The sequence below is a fragment of the Caloenas nicobarica genome, chromosome 13, assembly GCF_036013445.1.
Source record: "Caloenas nicobarica isolate bCalNic1 chromosome 13, bCalNic1.hap1, whole genome shotgun sequence".
Lineage (NCBI taxonomy): Eukaryota > Metazoa > Chordata > Aves > Columbiformes > Columbidae > Caloenas > Caloenas nicobarica.
In genome coordinates, this window is record NC_088257.1 from 2,411,026 (window position 1) to 2,430,352 (window position 19,327).

Below are 19,327 nucleotides of genomic sequence, written 5' to 3' on the forward strand. Positions count from 1 at the left end.
CAAAGCCCTGGTCTGGTGACTGTCGGTCCCTGGCCACATTGTGGATTACGGGTGCGTACAGCCCAGTGGTGTCTTAGTTGTCTGGCACAGCCAGGGGAGATGAAAAGCCAGTGAACTGCATAGACTTCTGAGTGTTTGTGCTCTAGTAAAATTGTATTAAGGAAGAATTAGTTCTCTTCTGTAACTTACATGGCTGTCAAGTTTTGAGTTTTCTGGCGTAGGTTTCCTTCTTTCTCTGGCAGATAAGCACAATGAGGCTGCAGATCCCACTTTTTTCGACAGATTTGCCACTGCCGTTCTTGGCATCGGTGAGGGTTTTTAAGGGAGTTGGTCCAGAGCCCTGCGCCCTCCTTTCCCACAAGGATTCTCCTTCCCAAATTGTTCTCTGTCCCCACTGGTCCCTCCTCCCATGGCAGCAAATCCCTCTTCTCTCCCTGCCCTGCTCTCCCCCGTCCGGCACAGTGGGGACAGTAAGAGTTGCACATCTGCCAACCGGGACTAAAATTTAAAGAAAGGTGGCTCGCTTATCTAGTGCAGAAATTTCTGTTTTTCAGAAGACTGTGTTAATCTTAATCATCTTTCACCTTCAGCCTAGTTGATTAGTGCTAATGCATTAACTGGTGCTGGTGCTCTGCTATGGTAAAGAGAGGGGATCAGCATGCCCAGCAATGCACCTTGCATATCTGCACTAGCCTTTTCATAAAATAAACACCCCCTACGCCTTTCCTGCTCCCTCTGCCCAAAATCTAACCCTAAACAAAAGGTTTCTGACAAACACGGGTAGCAATGGCACACAGGTTGGCTTTCACTTACAACACATGGATGAGACGTGCCTCAGCCGGGTGACCGTGGCACATCCCTCTTACCCGGCAGATCAAGGAGTTGCACAAACCCGTCTCGCTTCGCTATTCAGATGCATCTTGGTTTCTTTGGCAGGGGAGCGTCGAAGTGATGCCATCTCGGAATGCCAGCTCCGCTCGTCAGTGCCGCTGCCCTCTGGTCCCAGTACGTACTGGGTGCTGCTGGTTCAGTGATGGCCGTTCGGGTTTTCCTCCCCTGTGCCAGCGCACAGGTGTGAGTTCTAAAACTGTTTGTTTAAGAATGGTTTACTCATGAGATCACCAGCTCGATTCACAAACCTGCCCCACACAGGGGTAAGGTGTGCTGAGGTTGAAGCAGGGTGACTTAGACATGGGGGATCTTTGGCTAGATGTTCTGACTGAGATCTGCACTTCAAAGTATAATATTATCACAGCAAAAGCAGCTAGTTAGGATAATTCAGGTTCGAAGGGACCTCGAGGCTGTCTATTCCAACCCTCTGCTGCAAGTGTGTCTCAGGTTATTGCCTTGCAGAGCCTTTTCAGACAGGTGAATGTATGTTATTTTATCAGCAATCTTGGAGCCTGAGTGAGCCAGGTTTTCTGAAGAACATCCAAGTGGAGATGAGCATGAGCAGTACAATAGCTGATTCAGTGAACTAGCTATGAGAAACGGGGTGGGATGATACAAAGGCAGTAGCAGAGTGTCTTAATTTTCTCCTCGTTCCCCTTGTTGTAATGTACCAAGCACAATTCCAGCCTGTCTTGTGCCAGTTGCCACAAGTGAGACTGAGCTGGTCCCCGCACACCAAGCAGCTCCCGGAGCACTGGGATCTGCCAGCTCCGGGAGTTGTTCTGCTTTGTGGAATTGAGCCAGACCAATAATGTTCCCATAATGGAAGAGCTGTGTTTCAGTGATTTGGAAATGAGAATTGTTAAAAGCTTAACACTTACTATCTACAAAACCTGCTGTTTATTACAAAAGGGAGGCTGAAGATGAGAGCAGAGCTGTTCTGTGTCTGCAGTTGTGCTGTGGCTTAGGAAACAAACTTGTACCTTTATAAAGGCTTTGTACAGTAGCTTATGATAGTCTTAAGTTTGCATAGCCCATGGAAGATCAGTGTGAAAGAAGCATGGGAAGGGGCTTATCTGTTTACTATCAAGTGTATGCACACCATTAATGATTACAGCCCATTGTTGTTCTCTGTACATGGTGCAAGGCACGGGCTTGCACGAGTACTCCCACGCGTTGCCCTCCAGAAAACGGGAAAGCTGCAGTTGTTAACTGGGGCATTAAGCCATTTTAGTCATCATTAAGTTATATGGGGTTTAATGTGAAAGGGCTTTTTTCCTATTAACTCCTCCCAGTTCGTGGTGGTTGTAGGTGAGCTGGAACGAAGCACTGCATGTTTTCACTTGTCTCAGTCCTCTTCGTGTGCTGAGCAGGGTCACCCTTCATCACCCTCGCGTGCTGTTGACGTCAGTACAGATTTTATTTTCTTATAAGATCCTGTGTTTCCCAGCCGTGACCTGGAATCGGTGACTAATAAAGATTAAGAGATAGTTCAGCTTTTCTGTCTCAGTCGTTGCTCTCTAGGAATTGCTGTACGGCAGGACCCACTTGTTTTCTGATGCTCGTCGTAAGATTCGGGTGTTAGTGACCTATATTGGATCCAAACCAATAGTTTACAGGTGAAAGCTCAACTATTGCCAAGTTATTCAGCAATCCAGGCTCAGCTTAGGTTTGGAATGGAGCTTTTCAGTAAGAAAAACAAATGAACCAGCTGTTCCTTTGGCAAATGTGTTATACACAGACACTTAAGCTCCTTAAATTAGCTAGTCTCATTGCAATGCTGGGTTTTGGTTTGTGTTTTAATTTCTCTTCCTGCAGCAAGTCTGTCTGGGGGAAGGGAAGACGAGATGGAAATCTGCTCCATTTTTAAGTTTTGGGCTTTTCTGAGCAATCAGTCTCAAAACTGCTCGAAATCTTAAAGAGACAGAAGGCACATCATGAACAGAAAGCAATACATTTGCTGCTTTTTCTGAAGAGAGAATGGCATGCAGCTTTAAAGTGCATTAAAACTTTTTATGTTTTTGGATGAATGTGGTCATATATGCCTGATTGCAAAAGCTTTTGAAAAAGTTTAGCTTTGTGTCATTTAGGTCTCTTAAATTGCTGGCGCTTTCGTGCATGGAAGGATAAGTCAGTCCACACTTGGAACTGTTCAGGCATGGACGCGGTATTTCAACCAGTCCTTCTTAGTGTTTTCCCTTACTAACCCAGAGAAATATCTCCATCCTAATAATCTCAGTAAAACGAAGTTTTATGGCCTGCAGGGCAATTAATTTCAAAATGTTCCAGTTCCGTATGCTTGATGATTATCACATCTGCTTGTTTTTCTGCCTGAAACGCTCAAGCTGTCTCCTACCTGGATAACAACCAACAAGAAGCTCTGCCTCGCAGCTCCTTCCAGAATTCCCCGGTCTCCAGGTTGATACTGCTTTTGAAATATTAAAATAATCCCGTCCACTGTGGTTCTAGCATTGTATCTTCTGTCTGACGTGAACCAAGTCTATAAAGTTAACACCATCACTGCGTTGCAGCCTCAATAGTGAATGACTCTGGAGCTTGCTCGGCAGTGTAAGTGTTTAACTGGGAAATTTTCAGAAAAACTAATTGGTCAATGAGATCCTCAGAGCAGTCCTTTGTGTGCGCTGTGGCAGCTTAATTCTGAACGATAGAAGGTTAGAGAAGATTAGAGCTTGGGTGTGTGGGCTGGTTTGTTGGTTGGTGCTGTCACTGGCTTTCCTCAAAGGCTGTTCTTCGTGTTGCTATCAGGATGTTTTGTGTCCGAGTTTATTAAGGTCATGTCAACGTTTAGAGGAGTGTTTAAATACACAAGGAGCACTCAAGTATATGAAGTATTGGTAAGCTTAATTTGTCCTCTCTTCATTTAAGATCTTTTTATAACATCTTGGTCTTTCCCATCCAGTACGGAATCTTCCCCCCAGACCTGTGTGCCTGCCACCCATCCCCTCTGCTGCTTCCTTCCCAAAATCTGCCCCTTTTACGCAGTTTCTTGATGTGATCCAGCAGTGACAATTCAAAGCACTGCCTCACCCTCTAGTTTTTAGCGTCTGGCCTGGTCTGGTTCCCTGGTGCAGGGTCCGGCTGCAGCGCGAGGGGAGGGCGCAGGGCTGAGCCGCAGCACCCCTGCTTGCCTTGCTTTTTCCTCCTTCAGTTTACGGGAGGCTGCATCCTTCCTAAGCCATAAATGGCTGGTGAGGACCCTTGTTGCCTAGGTAACGAGGAAACCTTAAAAAAAAAAAAAAAAATTCTTTTTTTCCTCTGTGTTTTCTCATTAAAACTTGACATTCTTTTAGTGCCCCTTCCTGATTATTAACTTTTGTGGCCCAAGCCGGTGTATGTTGCAGGAAGGATTTATGGAGCCAGGCTCTTCTCGGTGACAACAAGGACAAGGGGCAGCGGGTACAAACTAGAACACAGGAGGTTCCGTATAAATATGAGAAGAAACTTCTTCCCGGTGAGGGTGGCAGAGCCTGGCCCAGGCTGCCCAGGGAGGTTGTGGAGTCTCCTTCTCTGCAGACATTCCAACCCGCCTGGACACCTTCCCGTGTAACCTCATCTGGGTGTTCCTGCTCCGGCGGGGGGGTTGCACTGGATGAGCTTTCGAGGTCCCTTCCAATCCCTGACGTTCTGTGATTCTGTGAAAGATCAGAAATATGGCTTTCAGTTATACAAGCAAAATTGCAAAGGGTTTTGTAGTTTGGATGTTTAATTTCCTGCGTGCTTTGGGCTGCGTAAGGGATGCTGCAGCGGCAAAGAGCCGCTGTTTGGCTGGCAAGATAGACCTGGCCGTGCTGGCTGCAGGGAGTGCAGCCACTTCTTCTCTTCCTCGCCGATTATTTTGTGATTTTGCATCACCTAAAACATCTCCACGTTCACCGTGCCATTCCGGCCTGGCCTCCAGCGGGCGCGGGGGTCGGGAGGAGCTGGTGCCATCGCAACGTCTCTTCTGCTCGCAAGGCTCATCTTCTCTGTTTTAATCAATATATCCAGTCTTGAAAGCCATTGAGTGGTGTGTAGCAGGACTTGAGAATCTTAGGGATGTTTTTACCAGTACAGATGGAAGAACGGAATTATCAGGGAGGTTTATGGGAACCTGTTGTTACATTAACAATTTGTTATAAACCATTTCTCAGCCTGGCATGGGACTGTGCGGATTTTATTGGCAAGAGATTTCCTCTACTGTGTGTGTCTTTGTTTGTTTGTTTGTTTGTTTGGGTGGTTTTGGTTTTTTTGTTTTTTGTTGTTGTTTGGTTTTGGGTTTTTTTTGCTTTTTTGTTTAAGATAAACCTCCAAGTTAACCCCTGTTTCAGGGGATTTTTTTTTTAATATTGCTTATCTGATTTTGATTAAGCAATCCACTGTTTATAGCATACTTAGTTCAGCTTCAAATACCGAAGAAATTCCTTAGCAAGCTGACCCCATTGTATTTAAAATTAACTCTTTGATGTGCTGTTCTAAAGCCGGAGCATTCTTTTTAAGATACATGGCTTTTAAACAAAGATATGAGTTTAGCTGTTCTGGCTACATTTCAAGGCTGTTGAAGTTTGAATTTTTAAAATTTTTTTTTTTTTCAGCAAACTACATCTACTTGTTTCTATGAACTGTGATCCCGAATTTAGTACTGTGACATTTACTAGATAGATCAGGCATACAGAATAGAATGAACTTTGTAAAACAAAACTGAAGGATGGGAACTTCAGGACCTGGTCTGTAAATAACAAAGTACCATGAAAGATATAGATCCAATACACTTTTGATAAAAGGTGGTTTACTCTGAGATTACTAATGATACAGGACTGTAATCAGTAGTATAATGATATTTGTCTGCATTTCCTTTTTTTCTTCCGTTCTCTCAGTAAATCTCTGGACACGGCAGCCTTGGTTCTGCCTGTACAAACAGAAAAGCCTCCAAAAGCAGCTGCACCTAAAACATAGATCTTTTAGCCAAAGATTTCCTCTGTGTGTTTTCATCAACACAAATTATCCTTAAGAAAGGGGGCTTCTGTCTAAAAGAAAGATTTCCAGCGCAAGATGCTGCTGTCACAGTGGGCTGAGTGACACAGTATGTTCCCGAGTTACCATTTTATCTTGCAGTAATTTTGCTGATCAAACAGCAAAGTTTAAGACTACTCACTGTCGGCATGAGAAAATCTCCAACTAAAGAAACCACCCTTAGTTTCTACCAAGGAGCAGTTGGGTGTTGTGTGCAGAACTGCCGAGTCAAACAGATTTTTAAATATTGTGTAGCTCAAGGACTTGGCTCCTCTTCAAACGTTTCCAGCTACAAAACGATGGGTGATCTTGCAAGTGAATGTGCCCCCTCTAGGGGCAAAAATGTGGAAATTTGTTAGAGCAGGTAAATCCGAGACAGGGAGGAGCATTTGCTTGGAGTTTATCTGGGTTTTTTTCACCAGACTGGGAAGGGATTTCTGCTGCGATTTAGGACGCAGCTTCCTCCGCATCTCCTTGTCCTGGCTCTCTGCATGTGCTGTACGCAGCAGGGCACTGCTTTCGGGCTTCTCTGACTCCTAACGCGTTCTGAAAAACCTGCTGTTTTAACAGGGTAGTTCTTGACATAAAGCGTGTCTCACACTGTGAAGAAGGCAGCTTATGTTTGTTACTTCAGCAAGCGTATTAATTCTCGTCCTCGTCATGAGCACCTGGGTTATCTTGAGGAATCTCTTAGGAGTCTGGGGAAATAAAAATCACTCCTGAAGCTCCAGGGCTTGGAAAATGGGAGTTACAGATGCTGTGCAAATGTGAAGTGTGTGCTGGGTGTCGTGGCTGGGGCAGTGACACTGTTCTCTGTGCGGAGCCGCAGAGTTGTCCGACTTGGGTGGTCGTGTTTGTTTGTTCTGGCAGCGCTTGCTAAAACACGAGTCCTGTATGAAACCGTTTCAGCAATTTCTGAATGTTTGAGGAGTTGGAAAATCTCTCTTTCATAGTGGTCTTTTGCCCTTGGTCTTTGCCATTTTGCCTTTTCAGGGCTTGGGGTTTAGGATTGTGTAATTTCTCCAAGTACCGTTTTCTGGGTGCACACATGGTCTGAACCTCGGGCTGTGCTGCGGGTGAAATACTCCAACATGGGGAGAACATCATCCTCCCTCATCTCTCCCTGCTGCTTTTGAAGTTTATCCTGATTTATCTGGAGGGAGGGATGTTTGGCTTTTAGGGGATGCTTTTAAGTAAACCTCAAGTTTCCATATGAAAATGAAGTGAAGCAATTTTTAATGAAAACTTCAGATTTTTTTTTTTTTTTTATCCTTTAAAGCCTGAATTCAGACCTCATCGCTTAGATGAACAGCGGGGTCAGCGCTTCCGAGTGTGAACTGCTTCGACGTTCAATGTGAAACGCATTCGTGTTAATCTTTTCCCTTCTTATCCCCCACAGGTGCTCTTACGGAGTGTTACGATGAACTGGGCAACCGGTACCAGCTCCCCGTCTACTGCCTCGCGCCACCCATCAACATGATAGAGGAGAAGGGCGACCTGGAGACTCTGGATATTCCTGATCCCCCACCCAATTCAGGGCACGAATGCCAGCTCCGTTTGCGCCTGTCCACAGGCAAAGACCTCAAACTCATGGTCCGCAGCATGGACACCGTGTACCACATGAAGAGGCGGCTGCACGCGGTGGAGGGAGTGGAGCCGGGCAGCCAGCGCTGGTTCTTCTCGGGCAGGCCGCTGGCTGACAAAATGAAACTGGAGGAGCTGAAAATCCCAAAGGACTACGTGGTGCAAGTCATCGTGAGCCAGCCCTTAGCAAATCCCACCCCGGTGGAAAACTGATTTCTGCTTGTTTATTGATTCTTCTTTCCTCCATCTCTGTTGTGGGGTTTGTTTTCACTGCCCTCTCTTCTTTCGGTTTGTCCTGCTAATGGATTGGTTCCAAGAAATGACCAGCAAAAATTCCATCTGTGATGGAGATCTGCAAAAACAAAACATAAAAATGTAAACTGGCCTTTGGGGTTTGCCTGATCTCATATCTAATGCAACAGCAGGCAGCACAGGGCAAGGGCGAAGGAAGGGGAAGAGAAAAGGGAGGAGGTAAAAGGAGGGAGGGAAGAGATTGTAGTTCACTTAATACAAAAATGTAACGATTCTTAAAACTGCAGGTGGTATCCTGATCCACGGAGCCAGACCAACAGAGAGCACTTTTTAAAAAAAAATAATTAATCAATTGATAAAATTTCATATCAGCACCACACACAGTTCATGCAAGAATTGCAGCTGCTCTGGGTAGACCCTGCATTGCGCGTTCGCGGGTTCCTTTCTGGTTCGACCGAACTCTTGTGCAGTGCTGGGCTGGGCGCTCAGGCTCCGTCCTGCGCAGGCAGCTCCTGGGGATGCTCGGACCGAGCAATCGTACATTCCAAGCTGGCAACGCGGGCCTGTGCCATTGCTGGCTCCCGAGCTGGGCACGCAGCCCTCCGGAGCCTTAGGCAATAACTTAATGTATACTCTCACATACCGTACTGTAAACTTACTTGCTACAAGACTGACTTAGCCTGAGGTTTACTGGCTGGCCGGCAACTGCCGAATTACTGTATGTCACTCAGATTGTTAAACTAAGCTTTGAGCAGCCTGGCTGAGTGGTGCGCTGTGCTTAAGCATTAGGTGCGTCGCCTTTGTCCGACGGCACCGCCGTGACAGGCACAGGTTACACCGCGTTTACACGCAGATGCAGTGGATGTTTGCAGCTTCTCCTGCTCGGTTCCTAGAGGGCACAGAGTGTGGAAGATGGTGAGGAGGACACGGCAGCTCACGGTTTGCAGCTTTGGTGGGAGCGTCGGCGGCAGCAGCAGCCGGTGTCCTCGCTCTGGTGACCCTGCGGCCAGGACAAGCGCAGTGTCCTCACCAGCACACCCCACGGCCCAGAGCGGGACGGTGCCGTTTCACAGCCAGTGCTTTCCCTTCAGAATGTATGAGGAGCCCTTTCAGCAAACGACAAATCCTTTTGTAGTCTCAAAAATCTGAATCGGAGCATATTTTTTGTGGGGGGCGGGTAGTGGTAATCTAATTGCTAATTCCCTCAGTTAGAGATGCTCTCTGTGTTCCTTTGGCTGCCCTGCGCCCCTCTCTGGCAATGTTGAGATCAAATGCTCTGTTCCTTTTAAACATGATTTCTAGTTTGCTCGTTTTTTCAGCCATCATTGAAATTACTTCACTTCTTCCACAGCCGAATGTGCTATTCAGGTATCAATAGCATATTTTTATTGCTTTCTGTCTTCCCTCTCTGCATCAGTGGTCTAAAGCTACAGTTGCCCCAGCTGTTTCTTGTCTGGTAGCGAAACTGGTGGGTTTGAGTGACAATTTTAAAGTTGTTACTTTTGCTCTTTCGTTAATTCCATAGAACTCAGTTTCTTGGACTCAAAGGGAGTTCTTGCTCCATGAGCATCAGCACAGAGCCAGAGCGAGCAGAGTCACTTGTGCAACATCACAGGTCATTCCCAGCAGGTGGAAGCAGGCGCAGGATTTATGTTGATGGTTGGAAAACGCATCCATATTTTATATGCATTTTTCCACCCTACCCCTGATAAACACAGGTTTCATTTTAGGCCCCGTGTTGCATTAAGCCTGCAGTTTTCTGGCAGCTCCTTTAGCCCTGATTTGGTACAGGATGACTGACGAGCAGCGGCCGAGCTGCGTGAAGGAGAATTAGTTCCCTGTTCTCATAAACACCAAAGTGACTTGGTTTTCTTTTTTTCTTTTTAAATACTAAATCAAAACTGATAAATACTGATCTTTAACAAAAGTTTTCTATTGTGGAGTTCTTTTAAGAAAAACATGATTTACTATACTGGCTTTTTTTCAGCCAGATCTTTTGCATTCCAGAGGGGAAAAAAAAATATTTGATATATAAACAACTCAAAAATCCCTTGGATTTTCACTGGGCAAAGGATGGTTTCATGCCAGGAAGACACTAGTTGTCTTGTAAGGCATAACTTGCATCTCTGGATAAATGGTCTTTACGATGTCATTTCCCTGCAGTCCCTTCTGGAAGGGAGGAAATCGTGATAGATTAAGGAGTAGCAAACTGAGGTGACAATTCTGTAACTGTGAACACTAAAACACTACTTTTTTTTTTTTTCTTTAGGCAATTGTCACCATGTACTGTTTTCAGGATTACGGCGTGTAGGGGCTGGGAGAGCTCCTTCTTTCCCTCTGCCCTCTCTTAGTTGGAAAAGCTTCAGTTTTGCGATGCCGTAATAGATGACCGTGTTTTATATTAATTGCTTTTATGTTGGGGAGCAAGGTGATGATCCGAAGGCCATGTTGTGAGCAGCCTTTGAGTAGAACAGAGAATTGGTTCATGAAAATACTCTTTTCTGTAACAGCCTCCCCCCTCGCTTGTCCGTTAAACTCATCTAAAACTGAAAAAAAATCAATGGTAAAATGTTTTCATAGGTGCAAGCTAAGACTTTTTAACCTCTTCTGTATAAAGTGACAGATGTGCTAAACACCCTGTTGGAAACAAATTTTACAAGATTTGTATTAGGAAAGAATTCTATGTTTCAAAATTTTATATATATATTAAAAAAATACCAGTAATGAAGGCATACAGCATGTTGACTAACCTATCCCGTTGTATATAGCTAGAGGTTGCAATGTACATTGAGAAAACGTTCATTTCTGTCCCTGAAACGCCTGGTCTTTGTCCTACGAGATGCTCTTTGGTGCAAATGCCGGCGCAGGATCCAGGCTGGGGCTCCTGTGGGACCCGAGCTTGGGTATAATTGAAGCAATGCAGCAGGTTTCTTAACGAATGCAGCCATGAACTGCAATGCCAAGTACAGACAAGTGAGGAGTAACAGATTTTATTTTGTTAGACACTTCAGCCCCTTGTGTCACTCTTGGTTAGCCCTGGCTACGAGCTGATGCCAGCAGATCACGTTTTTTACCATGTCAGTGACAGGTCTCTTTGTCATTCAGATTTTTATACTCTTCATTGTTGCTTCTGCCTGACCCAGAAGTAATAACCGGGTGAAAGTCCACACTCCTGAACAGCTTGAAAAGCAGAGAGGGGTGAACAGGCAGAGTCTGGGGTGAGGGAACTCTGGGGAAGCTGTGGGTGCTGTGGGGACGTTGTTCAAGCTGTGGGTGCTGTGGGGACGTTGTTCAAGCTGTGGGTGCTGTGGGGACGTCGTTCAAGCTGTGGGTGCTGTAGGGACGTCGGTCGGTGCTACAGGAGGATGCTCGGGGTCGTCTTCCACATCCAAGTGACAGCTGCTCCTCCTGAGCATCCCACCCATTTCGTTGACTCCCTCGGCTGGTTGTGCATCAGAGTTCATTGGTGTCCTCTGCAGAGAACACAGCGTGAAGTAGCTGCACTGCAAGGACTTGGTTTAGTTTTCTGAAAGCCTTTGCTTCTCTGGATCTAGGAAATATTTTGGAAAACTAAATAGTGCGAGTCAGCAGTGTAATAAGTTGGGTTTTTTTAATAGACCCCCCCCGCAATGCTAAAAGTAGTAGTAATAACAACAACAAAAAAACTCACCTCACCCCAGGAGCAACCAAACAAAACCCCAGCTCGTCTTTGCTTTCACAGAACGTTCCTGAATTGCTGTGGGGAGGAGAGGAAAGGGGCTCATTGGAGCAACAAGGCAACACATGGTAGTGCGCGTAATCTTTGATAAAGCAGATGGCTGACAGACAAAATATTGCTGTAGTATGACATGCTTCTGCATATATATCCATTGTTAGTAAATAATGTAAAAACTTTTTCAAAGTATTAAAAAAAAAAATCTTAGTTTGTTACAATGGTGGGATGCTTTTAGCCATGGAGTTTTGAAAGCGCTTTAGCTGTGTAAGTGTTGATGAATTAAATGCTATATGTTTCTCCATTTCTCTCTTCTTCAGAAGCGTAAGCTACATTTCTGACTCTTGATCTATATTTTACAAACTCTTTGCTGTGTCACTGTAAATACATCCAAGACCCTGCACCTTATGCAGAGAATGTTTACATTTAAAAAAAGAAAAAAAAAACACCTTGTTGGCTTTTTCACTGCGCTGCTCAGATGCTGTTATGTTGAAATGAAAGTAGTCTCTGTTGGAAAAAGGGGCTGGTTTTCCTTTGCCCTTCACCACTTCCCCCGTAATTCTGAGTCCCTCCTGGAAGGTGCCTGGCAGCTCTTGGACAGTTTGCATTCACCCGGAATAGGCTGTAAGGGGTTATTTGAGAAAGGTGCTTTTGAAAACTTGCTTTGGGTGCGGGGGGATGAGCTGCATACGTTCTGCAAACTTTTCTTGGAAAAAGAAAAAAAATCTGTTTCAAACCCATGAGATGTTGGTGGCCTGCCGTGCAAGTTAATGGATCTAGGAAGCCTTTGAGTTAAACTTTCCAACCGTGCTTCTCTCCCAAAGAAGATGAATGTCCTGCTATTCCATCTGCAGCTACAAACACTTCTGTTGCTTAATGACTGTATATACAAGCCTGCCTGCTTTCAGACTTTTCATAAAGCGTTTTTGATTGCTCTGCTCTGCAAACGGCTCTCCTCTGCCACATTTCATCCGCTTAGATCCTCCGTAGCCGCGTGTGTGTTGCTCTTGTTTATAGGCGGTGGAGCTGCAGCTCTCCTTCCGAGGGAGATCCCACTGAGCCTACAGAAGTCAAACCGTTGGAAGATGAGCAGGTTTAACCAGCAGGCTTCTGACCGTGGACTTGGAGACTTATCATCAACGTGTCCGCTGGACTCTCCTTGAAAAAGTGTGTTCCTGCCCTCCCAGCAGGACCACTTGTTGGGTATTTATCCGGTAGGACTCTGTATTTGTATATTTTACAGATGAAGACCATTCGATCAGAGCCACGGGGCAAATAGAGAACTTAAAATCCTGACTCCTGCCTTAAAATTTTGACTTCATCTTGAGCTCCAAAAATTCTGCACCTGCTCATTCCCAAGTCCCTTTTTTTTTTTCTTTAGGAAATTTGAATCCAGTCAAAGGCTGGAGGCAATTCAAGGAAAATTAAAACAAAATAAATTTTAGCTGATGGCTTTATTAAAATAACTAACTGGTCTTGTATTAAAAACTCTATTTGTGCCTCTCTTAAGTCCAGAGAATGTTTAGAAAGTGGAGGTGGCTTTTGAGCAATGATTGAATGGCTGCATTAGCTGGTTTGCGAGACACTTGCTTTCCTGTGCTCTAAGAAAGAGACTTCGGTTTGTGTCCTCTCTGCCTCATGGTAATGGCTTTCAAAGATGGCTGGTACCATCAAATTTGTACTTCTTGAATAAATATCTTCATTTTTATGGTAAAACTTCTTGTATGCGGTTTGTGTGTGCCATGTAACAAACATTCATATTACAGAGGATACGGTGCTAGACACAGAAAATACACAGCTCCAACACACGCTGAAACAAGAACAAAGGGATTCTGGTGTATAAAACACGCTTTTTAATTTTTTTTTCCCCTCCCTGGCTCCTTCAGTTGACGAAGAATTCTGGGACAATATAAAGATGGTGTGAACATCAGGTAATTTATAAATGCATTATGTATGTTTATGTTGTACTTCGTTTGGGGTTGACATATCACAGCGGTGTGTGCGTGTATTTTTAAATCCACTGCAAAGCACAAGCAGGTTGTCTTTAGACTGTTAAATTATGTCTTTTTTTTTTTTTTTATCCTAGGGAAGATCTTTTACCATTGAGAGCAAACCACCATACACTTCTATTGGAAATGCTGTACAAAATTTCCTGTATTTAAAAAAGATAAACCGTTTTTCCCCCTGCATTTAAAAAAATAAAAGTAATCCTGGAAATGCCATCTATGCCTTAAGAAATAAACTCAGTGTTGTTTTGCTTTTTAAATTTCTTCAACAGGGCTTTTCATTCTGAGCTGGAGCTCTACAACTTTTTCATTACCTGTCTGATACCCTAGAGACACGTTTCAGTATTAATTTGGGTGTGTGACGATGTTTTATCTTGTAAATAAGGTGTGCAGTCCATGGAGAATGGATCTGTGTAATTGTCCTATAATTACATTAACTGACATGTTGTCTTAATTCAGGTCACCACTCTTACAGTCTTGATTAACTACCTAATGGGTCAGAGGAGCATGAATAATTTTTTTTTGTAGGCCACTTTGGTCTAATGTTATCACAGCTAAACATTCCAATTCTTTTTTTAAGCTTAGGGCAATTTCATGGTAGAATTTTATGACATGAGTTATAAAACAAATAAGCATGTGATGTCCCTGGAACTTTTTAGCGTTTCCCCATAGGTGTGTGTATATATATTCCTTTTATATGCGTAAGTTGATATAATCTCTTTCATATATACATATTCCCATTTGTTATGTACACGTATGTGTAATAGAACGGGTGCAAAGCCTGTTCGTAGCCTTTTGTTCTGACCCACAAGCCAACCCGGCTTCTACCTCCTGCAGCACGGACAGACCGATCTCCTCAAACACCAGGATTATAGAAGTACCCGAGATCTTTGTAGCCATGTCCCGGCCGAGCAGAGTGCGGTGGCTGGTGGGGCAGCCGCAGGGATGTCCCTGTGGCGTTGTCACCTGTGTGCACAGCCACACTGCACCAGGCTGGCCTTGGGCTGCAGCTGCTGCGCGTTTCGGTGCATGAACTGGGCTGGGGAACTCCCGGCTGGCTGTTGGCTGAAGCAAAACCCCAGAAAGACCACGATTCTAGGTTGAAAGTGCATGAGAGTCAAAAGTTTCCTCAGTCACTGCAAGCGGTGAAATCAAGTGCCGCTTCCCACCCTACAGCATAGGAGCCTGGGGTAGATGACTATGTATGATTTACAGAGCTATGTTTATAGATGATGGCGCTTCTATTCCTAATTAATATATAAATAACGCTGTATTGTGCCTATATTCAAGTTTCCTTGACCTATTGCTATATGACGCTGCATAATGTTCTACAACCATCACGGGGTTTGTGCGCTGGGGTGGATGTTGCACCCGGGCTCCCGGCCCCACACCGAGCACCACTTGCCTTTTGCTGCCTAAAGCTGCATCCCAGTGTGGCTGAAACACCCATCCTGCTCCGTCTGTGCTCCTGCAGATGGGTGCTGTGCTCATAACTGGTGCTCTGCTCCAAAGACAGTGCTAAGGGTAACGATCTTTAACTCTTGGTCCCAACTTTGCTGCTTTTTATGCTGGGACAACAGCGCGGGTCAGTGCAGAAACTCCAAAGTTACACTGGATGCTGTAGGGAGCATCTGGCTGAACACTCAGCATGGCTGGTCCCTCTGAATCTGGGCTGAAGATATCAAGGTAACCAATAGAAAAGGCACCGAGGTCTGCAAAGAGTGGCTGGTTGTGTTCTCTTCTTCTTTGAATAATCCCGGAAAGTTGGGATTTCAGCCACACAGTTTGTTTTCTCTGGACTTGGAGCAGTTGCAGAGGTCTGGGAGGTGGGATGCCGCCTTCCAGCCGTGCCGAAGCCTCACTTCATGGGCGGTCAGCGGCAGCGCTTGGAGGCTGGAATTTTCTGTTCTAATTAGTCCCTTATGCTACAGCCATGCTGCTTCGTTAGAGCAGCTCTTTAATTGCAGTGAGTTTGGGGGAGGCTCAGTGATGCGATGCCCTGTGTGTACAGTGAGAGGAGGGAAATAAACTCACTGGATTACTGTGCCCAAAGGGTAAACACTCGATATTTAGCAAGAGAAGCTAAACTGCCTCTCTTGCTTTCTCTCCACATGGACCTAATTAGGTGGTTTCATTAACAAAGCAAACAGCGTTTCCTGTTGCTGGGCTTTTCCTCTCATGCGCAGCAGTGCGGATGCAGGAGCTGCCCCAGCCCGGAGCGCAGGCGAGGGATGCGGAGCTGGAAGGTGCTGGTGTGAGGGTCTCCAGCTCAGAATCACCGGTCTGCCCCATTTCAAACCAGCCTGGCTCTGTGTGCCTCTAAACGTGGCGAAACAGCAGCGCTGGGGTGGAGGGTGGTGGCTAAACCAGCATGTAATGTCAGGGAGAGGAAGATGCTCTCTGTAAAATACCGAGGAGGTGCACCTGTGGTGGTGCACGGGGGAAGGCAACACGGACATCAGCCCCAGTCCCTGTGCTGGGGCACGACGTTGAAGTCCCATTTGCATCAGTCCTTCCTCCTCCTCAGCCACCCCTGGTGCTCACCTTGGCAGGGCAGCGGTGATGTGCAGTAGAGAAAACAAAACAGCACTTTGACTTACTCACTTTCTACAAGTTTGGTACATCTATCTGGCGGTTTTAAACTGAGCCCAGGGGAATGGAGAAGCAAGGCTGTGTTGTTCCCAGCTGGTGAAGGTTGTTGTGCAAGGCCGTCAGGAGCTCGCTGGTCTTGCTGAGAGGCTGTTCATGATCCCCTTCTTTTTGTTGTTGTTAATGCAGAAGACTTCAAACGTCTCGAATTCCCTGTAGACCAGTTGCTAGTTTTGGAGAGGAGATAGATCCCTAGCTTAGCAAGGCAGCCTTGTCCAATATGAAGAGTTATTTCAGAGAAGACCCCGAGTCCAGGCTCTTGTCCCCTTCTCCAACTCGCTTTACTTTCCTGACTCAGGAGAAATTAGTTCCAGCTGGTTGCCTGCAGCTCATCCCGAACACGTTCCAGGCTCATGGGGCACCTCCCTGGCACAGGGCTGGTTCTCTGCCATTTGTAATGACTTGCAGATGTTGGAGTGATTGGTAACAGCTGGAAGGAGCCGGGTGCCCTCGCTCTGTCATAGCCACGCTGCTCCTGCTTGAAGTGCCCTTTTAATCAGGCAGCCTTGAGATGAAAGGATAGAATCAATGCGAGCCGGGGCTGAAACAGCTTATTCTGGGAAAGGACTCTGAGGACGTTAGAAAACTGTCGGCAGGCCCCGGGCAGGATGGAGGCTTTGATACCCGGCTGCACCGAGAAACCACACGGGAAACAGGCTGCAAGTCCTGCAGGGCTCACAGGAGAGATGGAACAACCATTTGTAGCAGATAATTGAAGAAGTGGTAGAACATAGAGGACGAGAATTATCAATAAAAACCAATAACCCAGGAACCTAGCAGCAGAAAGGAGGAGAAGGAGATGGGATCTCCCTCGGTTACTGATGGGTGTCTTGCTAAATGTTCTCCTGGAGCGTGCTGAGGTGCTGACACCATGAGGAGGGTGTGAAGCTTGTGGCAGAGATAAGAGATGTCTACAGTCCATTAATGACAGATTCCCTACCAGTGTAGCTGCAAGTGATCATCAATCAGAGAGCACTTCAGAGCGGGGAGGGATCTGAAATAGCGCAGGAGTCCAGAGAGGGACACAGGTGAGCTGGTGGCAAAGTCAAATTGGGAAGGGATGGGTGCGTGTCCTGCGGAGGTGCCCCTGGCCAGCAGCTCTGAGAACGGACCGCGGAGAGCAGGGAAAATGGTGAGAAGCTGCAAGCACGCTCAGAAGAAAAAGGCTTTAAATAAAGGCACTTCTGCCAGTCCTGCCCACTTCCTCCCACTGGAGTCTCCTCAGACACGAATATGCCTGGTTACTCCCCAAAAATTATTTCTTCCTGTTGCTATCTTACTGTTAAAACATTTTCAGTTCAGACCATGCAGTAAATCAGCAAAGACCCACTCCTCAATTCCCCAGGAAGAAAACTTTGGGCTTCAGCAAGAAGCAGCTGTGGGCTGTGGTGCAAAATGAATCCCAAGGACTGATTTTGAATTTAGGGGCATTTTCACACCCTCTCTTTCGACTGTAATTTCTCTAATTTCACCTCATTTCCAGAAATATCAGTCCTGGAATGTCTTCTTAAGTTTTTCTTTCTGGATGTTGAAGAGAAACCCTTGTGGCTTCAAACTTGTTAAAATCAATCCAATTATCCCCGTCTACATCCAGCGGTTGAAAGGCAGGTCCTGGGTGCCGGCGGGTGAGCTGCTTTTCAAGATGGTTCTGGTTTGGGGCAGAAAGGTCTAGAAACAGATGATAAGCACCCATTTCCTGCTTGGAAAGGATAAGTGGAATACCAACCGGTGGTCGTGTCCAGAGCATAAATGTGACCTCCCGCAGGAAATACCAAAATCCGGGTGTTTCCTGCTGCGGAGCCGCGCGGGAGCACACGGGGGGTTCGGGCTGCAGATGCTCCGCTCTCTTCTCCACAGGTAGCCACAGCCAAGGGCTTGTTTTTTGGACAACTCCTTGCCCAAGTGGGCAGCGCGAGCCCGGAGGAGCATTTAGACGGTTCCTACCTGGCGAAAGGTGCAGGGGAGGAGCGAGGTTGGTGTTAACAGGAGGACTGCTCATTTCCCTGCTTTCCTTTTCAGTGCAGCAGCACAGACCCAGGGACCCTCTCCATCCCTTGTTTGCAATGAGTAAAGATCAGCTCCGGCGAGCTGATTCCCCTGACGTGGGCACTGGATGGTGCAGATGTCCCTGTACCGGCTCCAGGACCCGCAGGCTCCGCACCTCGTGGGACAGGAGCCCACATGCCATCGTGTAGAACGCAGTAAAGCAAATCCTCCCTCTCGTGTTTCAGTCCAGCAAATCGACCAGCAGCACGATCTGGCCCTCGTTCAGGTCAGTCACATGATGGACAGAGCAATAAAACCGCAGATCTGGAGAACAGCGAGCTCTGAGGCGTCGTCCACCCGAAGCTAACAGCAATAATTAGCAAAATTTGATTTATTTTCTTTTAAATGCCCACTGCTCCCAGACGGCTTGTACAGACAATTAAAACACAGTAGCAGACAAAAGATACTGTTCAGAATTAATAGAACAGTATTAATAAGATGGCCTAACTTATGAAAAGGGCATATGTGATTTCTGCACAGAAAGCAATGTTAGAGTGCTCACAATTCTCTGTCTTCTCGACTCCCCTGGAAGAAAAAAGGACTTTTCCAACAAACCAGAAAGATGGGAATAGACTGAAGAACTGCAGGTGGGGAAGCTGTGAACCAGCAGACGGGGAGTTGCAAACGGCCTCACAAGGAGGACACTATTGGCAAGAAACCCACCTGCTGTCTAACACGGAGCACGATCGGCTTATGGAAAGGATTACATGGTGAGGTTGCCGCAGTATGAAGGAATTTGCTTCAGTGAGCCAGAAATCCCCCCTTGCCCCGTGTTCCTGGCACCTTGCTTGCACAGCTGTGCCGATCTCCTCTGTGGCTGGCCTGGGTGGTTCCTGTGTCGATGATCTGCTGGTCGTGCCAGGACCTGGTTATCGTGTTTGTACAGCACTAGCAAGCCCATGGTTTGGCACGCTGCTGGGATGCATAGGATGATAGTACAATAAAATCAAACAGGTTGCATAGGCTCTTGGACCTTTTTCTCTCTCACAAACAGGGAAGGGGAAAGCAAGACCTTCGATGTGAGCTGGAAATGCCTCTCGCTGGCTCCGCGTGGTCCCCTGAGCCATACGCATTTCAGAGGCTGACGCAGGAGCAGCCAGACTGTGTAACCTTCCAAAGCAGCTGTGGCACGATAGAGCAGGGGGGACACGGTGATTTACGCTGTATCTGAAAGCTT

The 19,327-nt window shown here is 46.3% G+C and overlaps 2 protein-coding genes across 3 annotated transcripts in view; both read left to right on the forward strand.

Moving 5' to 3' along the window:
- The window catches only part of UBTD2 (ubiquitin domain containing 2), a 54,356-nt gene extending 40,700 nt beyond the window's left edge, over nucleotides 1–13,656 (forward strand). The window contains exon 3 of the mRNA XM_065644340.1: nucleotides 7,301–13,656. Coding sequence (XP_065500412.1) covers nucleotides 7,301–7,698 — 398 coding nt within the window. The 3' untranslated portion in view covers nucleotides 7,699–13,656. The remainder of the gene's footprint in view (nucleotides 1–7,300) is intronic.
- The window catches only part of STK10 (serine/threonine kinase 10), a 500,646-nt gene that overhangs the window by 432,253 nt on the left and 49,066 nt on the right, over nucleotides 1–19,327 (forward strand). The window lies entirely within an intron of this gene.